Source organism: Epargyreus clarus, unplaced genomic scaffold (assembly GCF_041222505.1).
Source record: "Epargyreus clarus isolate Ecla_fem2 unplaced genomic scaffold, WU_Ecla_fem_2.2 ptg000007l, whole genome shotgun sequence".
Lineage (NCBI taxonomy): Eukaryota > Metazoa > Arthropoda > Insecta > Lepidoptera > Hesperiidae > Epargyreus > Epargyreus clarus.
Window position 1 is genome coordinate 9,360,399 of NW_027332215.1, and position 17,042 is coordinate 9,377,440.

The 17,042-nt window shown below is 35.6% G+C and overlaps 1 protein-coding gene across 1 annotated transcript in view; it reads left to right on the forward strand.

The window, feature by feature from the left end:
- The window catches only part of rdl1 (GABA-gated chlorine channel alpha subunit), an 88,791-nt gene extending 76,369 nt beyond the window's left edge, over positions 1-12,422 (forward strand). The window contains exons 3-11 of the mRNA XM_073074522.1: positions 5,546-5,613; positions 7,558-7,784; positions 8,393-8,475; positions 9,669-9,806; positions 10,062-10,199; positions 10,526-10,810; positions 11,025-11,200; positions 11,286-11,417; positions 11,793-12,422. Coding sequence (XP_072930623.1) covers positions 5,546-5,613; positions 7,558-7,784; positions 8,393-8,475; positions 9,669-9,806; positions 10,062-10,199; positions 10,526-10,810; positions 11,025-11,200; positions 11,286-11,417; positions 11,793-11,957 — 1,412 coding nt within the window. The 3' untranslated portion in view covers positions 11,958-12,422. The remainder of the gene's footprint in view (positions 1-5,545; positions 5,614-7,557; positions 7,785-8,392; positions 8,476-9,668; positions 9,807-10,061; positions 10,200-10,525; positions 10,811-11,024; positions 11,201-11,285; positions 11,418-11,792) is intronic.
- The last annotated feature ends 4,620 nt before the right edge of the window (positions 12,423-17,042 follow it).

A 17,042-nucleotide genomic window follows, 5' to 3' on the forward strand; every position in this document is an offset into this window, starting at 1 on the left:
CCAGTAGAGTGAAATGGCGAAATGTCGTGAGGCGAGTGACATCAGCCCCCACACACAACACATGATGACCACGACCGCTCTGACAAGAGCGAAACGACTGAGAAGAATTGATTCCTAGATTGATTTTTCTTTCTACTTTTTAGTTGATTTTATCGTATAAGCGTATTTTTTAGTCTTTTTTAATTATATGTATTAGTTAATACGATTACATTTTCAATCTTCCACGGTAGATCCTGATACTATAAACAAAATAAGCGCTCAAACGCTAGGCTCCACACGTTTGAGCACCGATAGCAGCAACTTTTGTATATTTTTTACAATACAGGAAAATGCGAGACGGAAAATGCGAAAAATGTGACACGGGATTTATATTGTCGATAACACGTAGATTTTACATATGACAATTATATTAACAAGTTTTTTATGTAAAATAATAAACCTAATATTTCCAGCAGTGTTTATTTTATAATGCATTGAATAATATTTGTCATAGCGGAGATAATCCCGTGTACAGCACAGTTGACCATAAAACAAATATAGGTACAATCCAATTCGATCCGGGTGGCGTTAGAGCATCCATAAGCCGAGTTCATTAGTGAAAATTGTGACCAATATTGTAGAAACTTCGAAATAATTCCAACGCGAAATACAGTTTCCAGAATATCAAATCATTTTGTGCAGGTATTGCCAATTTGTGCTTCGCTAAATTATATTAGGAAACATATATTATTGTTACCGTTCTAGAAATCATTTAGGTACATCTGCGGGATACGAAATACGGTTTGCAGAATATCAAATCATTTTGTGTATTGCCAATTTTTGCAACGCTAAATTATGCTTTAGCATATCGTAACGGTTCTAGGAATCATTTAAGTAGGACGTCAGCTGTACACGAAATACGATTTGCAGAATATCAAATCATTGCCAATTTGTGCATTGCGAAATTATACTTTAGCATATCGTAACGGTTCTAGGATTCGTATAGCTACGTCTGCAGGCATAGACCATGTCTCATGCATGTCATGGCAGACAAAAAATATCTCCTATAACCAAGGATACACAACCAATACCTGCCAGAATATTGAAAAAATATTAAAATATGTTTGTATATGACTAATCTGTACATAATCATGATGACGGCGTTTGAAATACAGAGGAAATTATATTGAAAGAGTACTATTCTTTCAATATAATTTTCTACTTCTTTTTATGTTCTCATATTTAATTGGTAACAAGCAATAAAAATGCTTAGAAAGTTTTGGAGTTTCCCAAATACCTAAAATATTTCTAAAAGACTCTCATCGAACGATGAAGCATAACAAAATGCTATGCATATTTTCTGGACAATAAATTAGTAAAAGTAGAAAATAGTTAACATTGTTATAAGAGTAACGAAAAATAAAGAATTAAAAAGTGTAAATTGTGCAAAGGAAAGTGTGAACCCGGATAAAATAAAATCGGTTTGCGGAATTTGCAGAACTGCAAATGCAAATGAGCTGAGAGGGCTCGGTGCGGTATAAAGCGTACCATTTCGCTTTCAAGTAATAAATATAAAAGGCGAAAAGTTTAAAAAGTTTAAATGGAAATGAGAAATTTAGGTACGCACCTATATAATTGTAATTAATATCCTTTCATGTTTTGTACGGTTTTATTTATTGTTTTAATAACTCTTGAACCGTAGCGGTCACAGTATATGACTTTTACGTCTAACAAGTACTTTTACGTCTCTAGTTTGATTTAAGCGAAAATTATGTTAAATCTTTCCACATTCTTTGGAAGACTCGGGATTCTTCAACGGAACGCACCGGAGTCCAACAGATGCGAGGCCTCTCGGGCTCTGCCTTGGAGAGAATTATTCTCAATCGGCATCTTCAGGTATTTACGAAGGTACGCTACACATGCTGACCTCCTTACCGGGGGTGCTAGTGGAACGGTTCGATCACCCGCTCTTGCCGCCCACAATCCCGAGAACCCCCTGTAACCCACCTCTTACGACATGCAGGAAACACTATTGGTCAAGAGCTAAAAGGACAATTGTATGACTAACCTACCGTCACCAGCCAGTAATTAATGTGGGCGTAAGCACTAATAATATTTTTTTGAAGATATTATAATTAATGCATCAATTATAAATGTATGTATGCATCAAATTGTAAATATAAATTAATGCTTGTAACAAAAATTAAGAAAATATTCTTTACAGTTATCATAAGATTTGCAATGGAATAATAATAGATATATGACGACGGTACGCTTTAAAATATCATTATTTACTTTTTGTCTTCTAGTATAGTAGCTTAAAGATTTATTTTTATTGAAGTTAATGGTTAAAGATTAACTTAGGTTTTAAATCATGATGCATTATAGGCATAAATTTATCTGCATTGCGGCTACTATGTTTGACATTAATTAGGTTAATTGGCAATAACAAAGCATTGTAGATTAGCTGGCACAACAGGAAGGTAAGAACTATTTATAATATAAAAGCTAATAGATATCCACATCTAAAAGTAATAGCGGACAATTTGAAAAAGTATGATATTCAAAATAAATATTAATTGAAAATAAATGATATTACGTAAACTTTAGTAAGTACCCAATGAGTTCGAAAAAAAAGATGAGTAATGAGTTCATAGACCCAAACCAAGACAAAAGATAGAAATGAGGATTTTCAAAGAAGGCTAAGAAGGAGAAATGTTACAACGACACATCTTTGATGACTCCGGCGCGCTAGTTTCAAAGGAAATGATCCTATTCAAAAAGGCATACCGCGTTGGGATGTTATCTAACAAGTCGCATTGTATGCCATTTGGAAAGCATTTCCTATATTATGGCGTAGCAAAGTCGTCGTCGCCAACATTGAGGTTGTATATTGCAGCATGGATTTAGAAACATGCTGTAACATGAAGTATATTAAACAGAAAGCTCACAAAATTATTACACATAAGACAGAAGTTACTTTAAAATATATAGATAATTAAGTTCGTTAATAATAATAAAAAAAAATGTTAATGATAATTGCAACTAAACGACATATCCTAAATATCATATTATAAACGACTGTCAATTCTTTAGGCAATATATTTGAATTGAGGAAAAAGACCGATATCTAAATGATTTTTTCTAAAAGGCATTCCAATTGTAAGTTCGAAAGTGAATTTAGAATAAGACAAACTCGACTGACTTTGTCTTCATATAAAATTGTACTGGCAGTTTCAAAAACAAATCAAAAGGTTTTCAATCGAAAGCGTTGCACAAAATAGATTAGTGAAAGGTAAAAGCACAATGGACATGGATAACTCGAGCGAAGTGCGCCGCACAAGCTAGGTTCGTTAAGGCCGAATTGAAAACTTACTCGCAACAATTTATCACACCAACCATACAATTTATTTCTGACGTAGAAGTTTTTGCAGAATTTGAGAGCGTGATTTATTTAGTGTACACTATGCTAACATTTCAAGGCTTTGTCATATAAATACTCTTATTAAATTATTCCGTCCTTATAAAACATAGAGTTATCCGGAAAACCTTTTCCAGTGGCACACAATGGTACCACGAATACCACAAAAATGATACCTGTTGGATATAATTCAACAAAGTTGTTACAGGGCTGAGAAAATCCAGGAGTGTCATTTCGAATTCAGTTTTCAATTATATCACTCGCATTTTGCAGAATATTGCTTTATCTCCCAGAGAAATCACACCTATTTCTTATATTAAGAAATATAAAGGCTGTTATATTGAATGAAGCATGAACAATGAATTCGAATAGTTTTGATCGTTTTCTGTTGTGTAGCGAAATACAAAGCTTTGTCTGTAGTCTACTGAGTGTCTTTGAGCACAAGGATAATAAATAAAAGGTTACGTATGGGTAGATTTCAAAGCAATATTGCATCGCGTAGTTTGAATTGCTTGGACTTCAGGCACTGAAATATTCTAGATGAACAATTGTTTATTTATATGAATTACAACTTTCTTAGCGCAGGCCGAGCCAGTCGAATTCTATGCGTAACCTCATTCAAAATCACATTTGCCTTAATTAAATACTGGACAGGATTTAAATCATTTGTGATCATTTTGAGACTCCCGTATGATTTTTTATTTCTAATACTACATCTAATCCAACGTCTTTTACTTAAACTTTATTTACAAATCTTTACTCAAAGAGCTTTGCCTTTTGGCAATGTCGCTATAAATTGGCGTGCAAATTCCTATACCGTAATTTAGAGTTTTATAGATTTTACAATTTTTATGTAATTTCGTCACGAATATTTTCAGAAATATCTCATCAGCAGAGTTGTACATGTTTGATAATTTAAGTTATTATTTTTTAAATTAATCTGATGATTTGCAACGCAGCGACCTTCAATTATGAGTTCTGACCTATTTTTAATTGGTGGTAGCCGTTCGAGAGCTGGAGTACCTTTTTTTTTCTTTTTGTTTGCGAGGGGGAAACATTCAAAAGATACTTCGGTGTCGTGGAGTGATGTAGGGTTATGTGGGATTCTTACCGCACTAAAACCCCCCCGGTGGCCGTCCTCGGCGCTGCGTAGAGGGCTCCGGGATCTCCAAAGGAACGCAACCGGAGCCCTCTTAGCGCGTTGCCCCGTCGGGCTCTGCCTTGGGGGGAGCACTTTACGCTCCTCCCTCACATCTGGTGTTTACGAAGGCATGCGACCACACATGCCGCCGTCCTTCTCGGGGTTGCTCTACGGACGGTTTGAGCTCCCACTCTTGCCACCGTCAAGCCCGGAAGCCCCCTTTTAGTCGCCTCTTACGACAGGCAGGGGATACCGTAGCCCTACTCTAGTCCCGGAACTACAGGAACAAGAGCTGGAGTACTTCGTTAATGTTTTACTTTTATCGATCAAAAGTAAAAAAGGTTTATAAATTGGGACCGCTCGCTCTTGCTAAATATGTAGCTGGTTCAGTTACATAGTTGTAAAGTGAAATGTGCACGTAGCTTAAAGCTTCGGTGAGTTACTCAACTATTAGTAAAGTTTAATAGCAGCTAGTTCGAAAGCTGAAAAGTTAGACGTAATCTACCTTAAGTAATGTGTAAACAAAATGTCTGCATAGCTCTCTAACGTAAATGCTTTCAGAGTTAATGTTTAATACACTGTAGCCTACTTTAACAAATTGCTCTCATAAAAATTTATACGCTCGTATTACTCATAACGATAATACTGCCGACGTCGTCTAGTTCATCGAAAGATCAAAATGTTAAAGGTCTTATAATAACACGCCACTTTAATATTAATTTGTGTACCTATTTGCGAAACATGTATGATTTTATCTAGTTACAGCTAATGCAATTATGTCGTTGGCTGGCGCCAGGTTTATATCTCATACATTATAGAACAATAATATCGAATAAAATGTGACCATAGTGTGTGTTATAATATTTTGAAATTGAATAATTTAAACTATAGTTTTTAGTCAAATGCAAAGTACATCTAGTGTTAAATCAGGGGATTAACACTAAGCATCAAGGAGCCTAGGTCAACTGCCACTTGTCATGTGTTATGTATTGTATCGTTTTCAGGGCCACCCGTGGAAGTGGGGGTTACCATGTACGTGCTCTCCATCAGCTCTCTGTCTGAAGTCAAAATGGTATCTTACTTTCAAAGCAATATAAAGACACAGCGCATACATAGCAAGATATTGTCCCTTAGTATGATCACCAAGCATTACCGTTCATTGTAGCACCCGTGTCCACGGTTCGATTGCATATTGGTAGGAGCGATGCGACGGTCGAACGTCCATCGCATCGCGAGTTTCGAGGCGTTAATCTTTTCGTAACTTGTGCGACGTTTCGCACGCACCCGCGCCTCGTCCCCACTCCGGCGATGGGGCACGTCACCATCCTCTGGTTTGGTTTTCACGGCGCGAGGCGCGCGCGCGACTCACGATTGGGCTTGATTGCAGGTCCGCCAGTGGAGGTGGGCGTCACCATGTATGTGCTCTCTATCAGCTCCGTCTCCGAAGTGCTCATGGTACTCGCCACTGTCAGCTCACGCTTGTCTCGGTCGCTCCGGCCGCGCGCCGCCGCGACCGAGCAGCCCCAGACACGAGGCTGCGAGCATGTCCGCGTTTCGTGGAGCAGACCGCCCTTTGACCGTTCACTTGCTTTCTTATTATGTGACATCCGATACATTATAAAATATTCATCATTCTAAATTTACTCATATAAATAACGTAATAAGAAACGCAACACGGTATAACTAAAATTTGTGTGTCCAGCAGTACTCGTAACTCCAAAGATGAAGCTGCTATGTTGTGGATATGAAGTGACGATATTTAATTTAATTGGATCCAGATGATGTAAACAAATCACGTGGTAATTTTTCTAATGTTTGAAATATCGTCACTGAGTATCACCTTTTTGTCATTACATTTGTGTAAACTGCTAGACTGTCGCAAGATCTAATCGCGTTAAATGTGAATTCCTATGTAATGAATTGATTAAAAGTTATTGTTTGTATTCTATGGACTTGCGACGACTGTACAATCCTTATCGTGACTCATTTTGTAGTTTGTGTGTATGTACGTATCTGTGTATCTACTGAAATACCGCCAATATAATCGTAATTTCCACGCTCTCCAGTAACTTGGAACACCGGCATAACCTTGCCCTTGCTTTTTTATCACTCAAATCCATTTCTCGGTGTTTTCTTTCTAGTGTAAAGTAGAGATCACATTAGTAAGTGAATGAGTGTACCCGGTCTTCCATAGTGTGAACTGTGCGAGCTGCAGGGCGTTAGGGTGGAGGTCCCGAAGTGGAAACCAAATCAAGGTTGGAAAGGTCACAATGAGACGTGGCCCATAGCTATGGGGAGGTTACTTAATAAGTCGCAAAAATCGTGATTCGAGATCATTAATGAACGTTAATTAGTTCCACAAACCTGATCCAATTTATTCTGGTGGCAATTTGTACACGTGCCAGCTTATTAGCTTTAAATAAAAGAGGATTGCCTTTATCGAGCCGTGGGTGCAAGCCCACTCACCTCGCCCCGTCCCGATACCTGATCATACTGCATCACCTCGCGTTGGTTGGGTCTCATCTCACCTCACTCTCTCTGCACTTATTGTTTCTCTATTGTTTTACGCTTCGCTCAATTTACCTTGTACATGTAGTTATGTGTCTATATTTATTTAACCGATGTGTCATTGTTCATTTCAGTCTACACCGAGCTTTTGTTCTGTTTAACCTTATTTAGTAAACTGACACTACTCTCGCTGTGTATGTAACACATGTGTTCAACCGTTACTGACCAAAGCATGCAAGTGTTAGTTAATTTTGTCTAGTATTCCTATACATATCGTACTTTGTTTTATACTTCAACAATTACTGTATGAAATCCTATTGAATAAAGTCATTTACAACAGAGAATAGAAGATTTTGGAAAATATATTTTTACAATAAAGACATGACAATTTTTTTTTATTATTAGCAGAAGTTTTTAATAAACTTGATCTTTATTCTCTGTCAAAAATGATTAATTTTAAAATAGGATCGATCAAGTTTTACACGTTTGTTTTTTTTGTTTTCTTCAGGATTTCACACTGGACTTTTACTTCCGACAATTTTGGACTGATCCGCGATTAGCATACAAAAAGAGGCCTGGCGTGGAAACGTTATCAGTGGGCTCTGAATTTATAAAAAACATATGGGTGCCTGATACATTTTTTGTAAATGAAAAGCAATCTTATTTCCATATAGCAACTACTAGCAACGAATTTATTCGCATTCATTATTCTGGATCTATCACTAGAAGTATTAGGTAAATATGATAAATGAAATTTGTATAACTTAAAAGCACGATTATGATTCTGACTACACTTGCGGGTAATTTAGATATCATAACAATTCTGGAATGAAAAATGCAGTATTAGCCCAATAGAATCTATTAAAATTTTGCTTCCGACATAGGAGGTCCAAATGAAAATGAAGAAATGCACTAATTTGACACAGTCAAATGTGTATTAGAAGTTGTTCACATGGCTAATCAATGGTTTTACGTGACGGTAAATATGCCTGAGAATTCTTCGTAATGTCTTAAAGCCGTGGTTTCTACGACAACAGGGTTGATAATGCCTTTCTAATTTATTTCATTCTCAGACGTTTTTCTCAATTTCGAAGTAAATTCGGGAAAAGTAGAGCAATAGTGGATTGCTGATGAATAAAGAATAAGATTAATTAATTTGCATGGTATTCAAACGTTGCTAGTATTTATAGACCGTGTGATTAATTAAAAATTAATTACTTTCTGTGATTATTCCTTATTTATGTCTTATTTTAAATTACTTAATTCTTACAATCTTCTAAGGTATTTAAATTATTATACGTTGTTTTAAATGTCGTTAAAATATTTTATATTTTTCTTTTCAGGTTAACAATTACGGCATCGTGCCCCATGAATCTCCAGTATTTTCCAATGGATCGGCAGCTATGCCATATAGAAATCGAAAGTTGTAAGTATCCTGCTAATGATGTTTAAAATATTTTTAAGTATGTGACTAAAATCAATGTGTTTTTTAATTTATTCACCTATGCTACAGATTCTGATGTTATTGCAGATATACCCACGATGTTACTAATGTTTATATGTGCTATACTTATAATCAATATATAAGAAAATATTTTATAAAGGGCACGCTTATATAATATGTATCGTGCAAATATATAATGTTTATATAAATGTGGCGATGGTGTGTCCGTTGCTTCGATTATAAATTAATAGCTTACGGAACGATGGCTCGCATGAAGCGAGACGCAATATATTACGATGATGATAGAAAAATAATAATATAATCGTATTTTGAAAATATATACGTGTGCTCACCTAAAGCAACCATGATTTGATCCCTACCACAGTGCAAATTTATCACTAGGCTTACCTATATTGTGTTGTGACCACTTTCTTGTATCACAGATGCTACTCAGGGATACCCTGTGAGCACAAGCGTACAACTTAATCGTCGACACGTGCTGTGATTTCCCTCGTGTTCTCATAAATTGGAACGTCTCCTTCTCGCATACAGCACCCGCAGAAGGCAGACTCGTAAATAGTAAGCCTTTGTCCTCACGAGCATTAAGCGAGAGAAATGATATTGAGACATCGACGCTGCGATAGCTGAGCGGGCCGAAGGAGGCGGGGTACGGCGATGGCAGCGGGGTCTGCCAACCACCGAGGGCCGTGCCGCAGACGGCTCGCCTACGCGTCGGCCCACCACGTGCGCCCGCGCGCCGCTAGCATGCACACACCGCACCGCATCTTGCACCGCCGCCTCACTCGCTCCCACCGCCTCACCTGCTTGCTCATCACCAGCACACCCGCACTGGACGACACGCATGCCGTATTTCGATGCTTCTACCTTTTTATATTATATATCTATTTTACGAAGTACGATTAAGCACCGTAGATTGTTCCGTTTGCCTATTTTCACTTCTGTAGGTAGATCAGTAGAGTTATATTTTTCTATCATCCGCATTGAGCCGAGCCGAGACTCTATGCACTTAAAATGGCACGATCTCGTCTCGGCTCGATGAGTCTCGCCGTATGTGCCCTCGAGTCCCATCCTGACGCCGCCCCGGCCGCGTGTTGGATACGCGAAGCTTCGCAGCGTAAGTGATAGCGTTTTGTGTGTTTGGCATGTCTCCGGAGTCGGGTACACAATGAGAGACATTCGGTACCATTGGAAAGACGGCCTTGCGAGCGTCGGTATGAGCAACGAAGTGCAGCTGCCGCAGTTCAGAGTGCTCGGCCACCGGCAACGCGCGACCGTTGTAACGTTGACGACAGGTAAAAAATTCGCAACGCCCGCTGTCCTAGCATTATCCATCCATTGCTCCGCCAAAACCCGTCTCCCTCAGCCCGTGTGCAGATCGATATCGCGACACTAGCACACACGCTAACACAACACGACAATCGCACGACAAGACGCGCGAAGCCGAGTTCGCGACTTCCCGCTCTGACCCCGACCGAATAACGACTCGAGTCGGAAAACCCACTGCGATGGGCCTGGGGTTCTTTTATTTATGTATCCGCTGCGCACAGTCGGCTACACCATGCGGGACATCCGATACAAATGGAACGAGGGGCCCAACTCTGTGGGTGTTTCGAGCGAGGTGTCGCTACCGCAGTTCAAGGTGCTCGGCCATCGACAGCGAGCCATGGAGATCTCCCTTACAACAGGTACTTAAAACGGGGGAATAATGTAACAATCGAGAAAAATAAAAATAAACCACTACAAACGTGAAACACTGGACAAAAACAGTCACGATTCTTTCACGTCCCGCTTTTGTACTTTGCACTAACAACACTGAGTGGTGTGTTCTAGATATGTAATTTTGAGTTCAAGAATACTAACCCTAACCTAGAAGATAGAAAAAGAATAATACGTTCACTAAGAATACTTTTATTAAAGAAAGAAACTATGTAACTTTAATAATAATAATATGTTCTGTTAAATATACTAATATAACTTCACGGATTAATTCATCTGATTAAACTTCTTACAGGAAATTATTCAAGATTGGCATGTGAAATTCAATTTGTGCGTTCTATGGGTTACTATCTCATTCAAATTTACATTCCATCTGGTTTGATCGTAATCATATCATGGGTATCATTCTGGTTGAATCGAAATGCTACACCAGCCCGAGTGGCTTTGGGTGTCACCACCGTGTTGACTATGACTACGCTTATGTCGTCCACGAACGCGGCTCTACCCAAGATATCTTACGTCAAGTCCATTGACGTATACCTGGGGACTTGCTTCGTGATGGTCTTCGCCAGCCTTTTAGGTAACGCCAACTTTTCAAATATTGGTATTGGATTATTTATAAGTTAAACATAATTATAAGCAAAGCGAAAATTTCTATGTGTTTGCCCATGCGAATGATACTGATATAGAGTTGCGACGAAGAAAATGCGAAATATATTTGCAGTTGTATAAGAACCGCTGACGCATCTATATTTAAGACCTATAATCTCGACAGCGTTCACCTGTCTTTGCAGAGTACGCAACGGTGGGATATATGGCGAAACGGATACAAATGAGGAAACAAAGATTCGTGGCTATTCAGAAAATAGCATCGGAGAAAAAGATGCCCGTTGATTGCCCACCAGTTGGAGATCCGCATACGCTTTCTAAAATGGGCACTCTAAGTAGATGCCCACCAGGCAGACCTTCGGTAAGATTTTAATTGGTTTAACTTTAAACATCTTTTATCAAAATAAAAACTGGTATTTCAGTGTATACTCATTTTAAATTTACAGGAGGTTCGATTTAAGGTTCATGATCCTAAAGTGCATTCAAAAGGCGGTACGTTGGAGAACACCATTAATGGAGGTAGAAGTGCAGAAGAAGAGAATCCTGGTCCGCCTCCTCACATTTTGCATCCCGGCAAGGTAAACCATTGTATAACACGGAATATTACTTTGTAGAAAGTAAGCGTGTAAATAATTGTTATGCTAGCGCTTAAAGTTATGCTGTGCAAAATTATAACCGGGAACTGTTTCCGATTAGGGTGAACTTTAGCATTATGAACAAGCACGCGATGAAACTTTCCAGTAGGTACTCAACTAAACCGATAAATGTGGTTCTGTGTTCTGTGTTACAGTCAAGGTTTCTTTTATGGCTCCATGCAACGTATTAGATCAAGTTTATTAACATAATAACTTATAATATCGAACATGAAATGGCTAGCGAATTGTAAGGCGACTGTTTGAATCTTGCTTAGTTTTTTTTATAAAAGATAACGTATAGATATATTTTAATTTCAGGATATAAGCAAGCTACTTGGCATGACTCCATCGGACATCGACAAGTACTCGCGCATCGTGTTCCCCGTCTGCTTCGTGTGCTTTAACCTCATGTATTGGATCATTTACCTCCACGTATCCGACGTCGTGGCTGACGATCTGGTTCTTCTGGAAGAGGATAAATAGAGGGCGTATTCCAAGTTTCACTTATTTTTCCACTTAAATCGGTATAATAATAATTTGATACTATTCATCACGTTGACAGTCGTGTTAATGAAGCACTATTCGAACATATTTCTTAATGTAGGCACGATAGGATTACTTAGTAAAGTTTTGGAAGTTTTAAGAAATAGTAATGTGGGCTTAGACATTAGATATTTAAATAATAACCTACGTTACTTAATTGTACATATAATAAAAACGTAACAAGATATGAGTAATTTAAGATATATTTCTTTGATTAGACTGTTGTAAAAAATACACGGACTGATTTATTTTTTGATGTTTAGATGTCGATTTTTTTCAGCGGGTATTTAATATAAATTAAAATGGTTCCACTTAGCAACTTCATAGAAGACTTGGATATAAGTACTTCAGTGCAGTAAACAACGCTTTATATAATGTAAATATTAATAATGATTAATAACAATTATAGTGGATATATGATTTATTAAATTTATGTGGTCTAGTGAAATTGTGTAAACATCATCATAATTTGTACTATAGTTCACTAAATAAGACAAGAGCTGTGAAAAAATCTTGGAAGAATTAGAAAAACAATTGGAAATAAAAAAGGTGCTTCATCACTGCCGCATGACATACATATTATTCAGTTTTGCGAAATTATATTCAACGAAAGCAACATAATTATTTCAAATTATTATTGATAAGTGGCAAAATAAGTGGAAGGTATATAGTTATACATCTAATGCTCAAATTTTTCTGCTTGAATTATTAATTAGTTTTAGTAGAACTTATACTTATATGTTATTAATTAGATATTAGTTTATCGTTTGCAAATTCTGTATTGTTGTGATATAACTTTACATAGGAATTTTGTTTTAAATGTAGTTGCAAATCATTCCAGTTCTATACCTAAGAATTTTATTTTAATTATTATTGTAGCTTCGTCTTGTTATAATTGTAACGGTAACAATATTGTATGTCTAAATAAGCAACTGATTCTGCTTTCCATCAGAGAATGCATGTTATTTTTTTTCCAAACATCTTCTAGGTTTAAATCTTATTATTCATTTTTGAAGTAAATGTTCATATGACTAATTATTAAGATATATTTAATAAACAAAATAGTAGCAGCAAAATTGGTTAAAGTTTTTGATGATATTCATTGCGTTAATTAGGTATATGTCTACTATATTATTTTCACACACGACTCGCTATGGAACCATTCATAGTACTATAGCAGTTACTGCTCGATTCCTCTTAGTTGCATGCATGCGCGTTTTCTCGTCTAGGAGGTGAGAGTCTCCAGCATGATCGCAGGTAATACTTTACATAATATCGACAATGTCGTTGTCCATATCACCTATTCGTCCTTATTTAATACCAGCGGCATTATCTGCGTATGTTAGGACTATCATGAATCGAGTAAATATAATGTAAATAATATCATCAAGCTACATTTATTGTAGACTATTTCGACATGTAAGCTTGTTTGATCGTACCATAACTGTAGAGCGCGTGTCGTAAATTAAACATTTTTGAACAATTTACATATAAGTATGTCGCACATTTGTTCAAAAAATCTAGACTACAATTACACGCTATAATGAATGAATCTTGTTATATTTTGTAAGTTTCTAAGGCTGATTGCAAAATTAATAATATGATTTAAAATAAATTTATAAACTTAGAAGCTTAAATGTCGAAAAAATCTTAGTTGCTTAATTGATTATTTAATATTTTGACTACACTTAGAGAATACTCATAATTTATGATTGCGTTTAAATTTATCCAGACTTTTACAAGTGAATCGTTTTGTAGATTTTTAATCATTGTCATCATTGAATAATTGTGTAAAATAATTTAGAAGAAAAAATGATGGGATGATTCAAGCGCACTTTACCTTAGACTGCTTGATAAATCTATCGAACTGAATTTATTATCGGTAAGAGAAATGATGTCATGTGGGTCGTGAGCCTTTCATCTTTCAGAATATTTGCTATTTCTTTATAGATTAGAGCCGCACAGTAGACCATGCAACGCTTCCCTAAATTAGTTCAATTTAGATGACTTAGCTTGTTTGCTCGCTAGTCCCTACTACCTAATAAAGCTCTACTTAATATATAAATTGAGCATTGGAACCAGTGCTGTTATTGTGGGGAGCCGATTGAAATGAAGCTCATATTCCTCAATCTTTGGGAATATGAGAGTCGTCGGTTGAGTTCGCCTCCATAACAACAGGATTCCCTCAAATATCTGAGAAGCAGGGCTCCTGTCATCAGCTACGACGATCAAGATATGCGAACTCCCATCTGATAGAGGGTTCCTTAAGGTTTAGCGATTATTAGACGTATTATACGATAACCCATAAAACCTCGATTATCTTATATATCATTAAAACAGTGCCGCAATCATGCCGCAAACACGAAATTGAAAATTTAATATACCAACATTTATATAGTTTTTAAGAAAAATAAATTTCTTCGTTATTGTTTATAAACATATTATATGGTTACTTGTTGTATTTAATGTTATTGATATACATTAATTAATCGCCTTGTGGAACCCGTGAGATACGTGTTGCAGTCATTTGGAAGTTGTGATTTATGCTATTATTGAAATACTTTTTTCATTTTTTCGTGTAAAGCATTTATCAGTACATACTTTTGTCATAAATTATTAAATAAATTTTGTTATAAATTATTAAATGATTTGAACAAAAGCGTACAGTGGATAGTGAACAGTAATATTGCAAACCAAAAACAACTCTATAAAATACTATGTCTAAATGACTACAACATGGTTTGTTGCTACTGTTTTACTGCTACAAATATAGGCATAAACACTGGGAATACAACTGGATACAAAAGATTGAGAAGTTTGCCCATTGCCTTAAATGAACTTAGCTCAATATTAATAAATATATTGGATGTGTTTGTTGAGTATATGATGTATTTGTAGCAGAAAAATGAAAAAAAGATAATAAGCTTCACGGTTATTGTTGAAAAAGGTAATGCCATAAGGTCCTGTTGAAATATATTGAAATTTGGATGATTAAATCAACTTTGATAATATTGTGAATGATATAGATTAATGTATTAAATAGGTGGATAAATAAAAAGGGACAAACTTTGTAAATTTTAGATAAAGCGTATAAAGTAATGTGTAGCCGCACTCGATTATATGGCACTATATACCCTGTGTAACACTATTTTCATTTAATTGCAATTCATTCATACATTCTAAATTATAGTTTAGAAATATATTTTAGGTAATGTATTCGGGGGTAGAAAGTTTAGACGTACTCGTAGGTTAACGGCGCGGCTCCACGGTCGCGCCTTTCCGAAACGAAATTCTAAAGTATTTGTTTAGTGACTAGTACCTAAGTATGGCTATAAGGTGATTACTTCTTAGATTTAATTTTTAATAACAAATTATTTAACACTGCGGACCTTCCTTTATTAAATTAAATATGCACGTAAAATTAAATGCATACAAATTAACGGTCCCTGTAGATACATAAGTTCATTTTTTTGTAGATTAGTCGATGAGTTATTTCACTACGATATTACACAAAATAATGCTTTAATACTTTTAATTCGAAATATATAACCATGTAATGTGATAAACATACGTTAATTGTAAACCATTGTATTAAAAGTGTCTTTATAATATGCATTAAAATATTGCATTTATAAAAATACTTAGTTTTTACTTAGTCACATAATAGATACAAGTATAGCGAGTCACTCGTGAAGTTGTTAGTTACATTTGGAACTTAAAAATCAATAAGTACCTCAAAGTTACAAAAATAAAATTCGTGAAAATGTGATTTAAATTAATAAGTACGCAAAACTTGTAAGGAAAATATTTGTTTAAAAAGTTAGATTTTAATATCAAGAGCGATTTTAATAGATTTATTTTATGACTGTATCTAGTTGTTATAATTTTGTTTTGACTAATAAAATTGACAGATTAAAAAGTTATTGTAATAATAAGCAAATTATATGGCACTCCCATAGTCATCGTCGTCTCGGAATTTTGCTCAAGTTTGTAGTTTACTTCTACTGTGTAGAGGAGACATAAAATACGACAGAGGTTAGGCAAGTGACTAAGCTGAAATGTTTTCGAAACCCAGATACAGGTATTATTATGGCACCTATTAACACCAATTTTATATTGAATCATTAATTAGTGGCACAAATAAAAATGAAATAAAAAAGCTTGCTTTATTTTACACCTCCTGATCAATCAATCAGGAAATAAGAGACCAAAAGTACGAGAAAATATAACTAAAAATATAAAGTAATATCTTTGTCATATTTTCATTTATTACGATTAAGCAATGTGAGATATGCCGATTATACATCGATAAGTAAGTAAGGAACTAAAAAGGTAGCAACGCTAGAAATAGTCCGTTAGTTTATCGAATATTCTATTTATAGATATCAAAGATATACTTAAAGGAGGATTCAATAGGATTTTTTACTGTTACATCAAAAAAAAAAAATATAGCGTGGAGTTTAATATAATAATTCGACTGAAGGTGTAAGCAAATTCTTGACCACTTAAAAACGCACGTGGAATTTTCTGCGAATAATATTTGTAAAATTATGTGTTTGTGTATTGTAAAATTATTTGTAAAATGAATCATATCTCCGAACATCATAAAGATACGTTGCCGGCTTAACCAGAAACCGGTGCCGGCATTAATCCCTCGTCAGGTAGATGAATTCATCATTTTAATTACATTTTTAACAACATTTACGAAACGAATATATATATATATATATATATATATATATATATATATATATATATATATGTATATAAATCATACATATTTTTTAATCAAATTGTTGTGTTTTGGTAAATTTATTCAGTTGTTAATTAAATGTCAATATTCTGTCGGTCGACAAATTGCAGGCCTACGTACTAAGCAGTATATATAGGCACAGTCTGATTATTAGCATTGTCAGGCTTTCTTAAATGACCATCGAATCACATGACCATAGGAACTCGGCTATTCAAGTCTTTGAAATAATAATATAATTCGATAGTAATTAACTGAAGCCGTGCACTATTTTA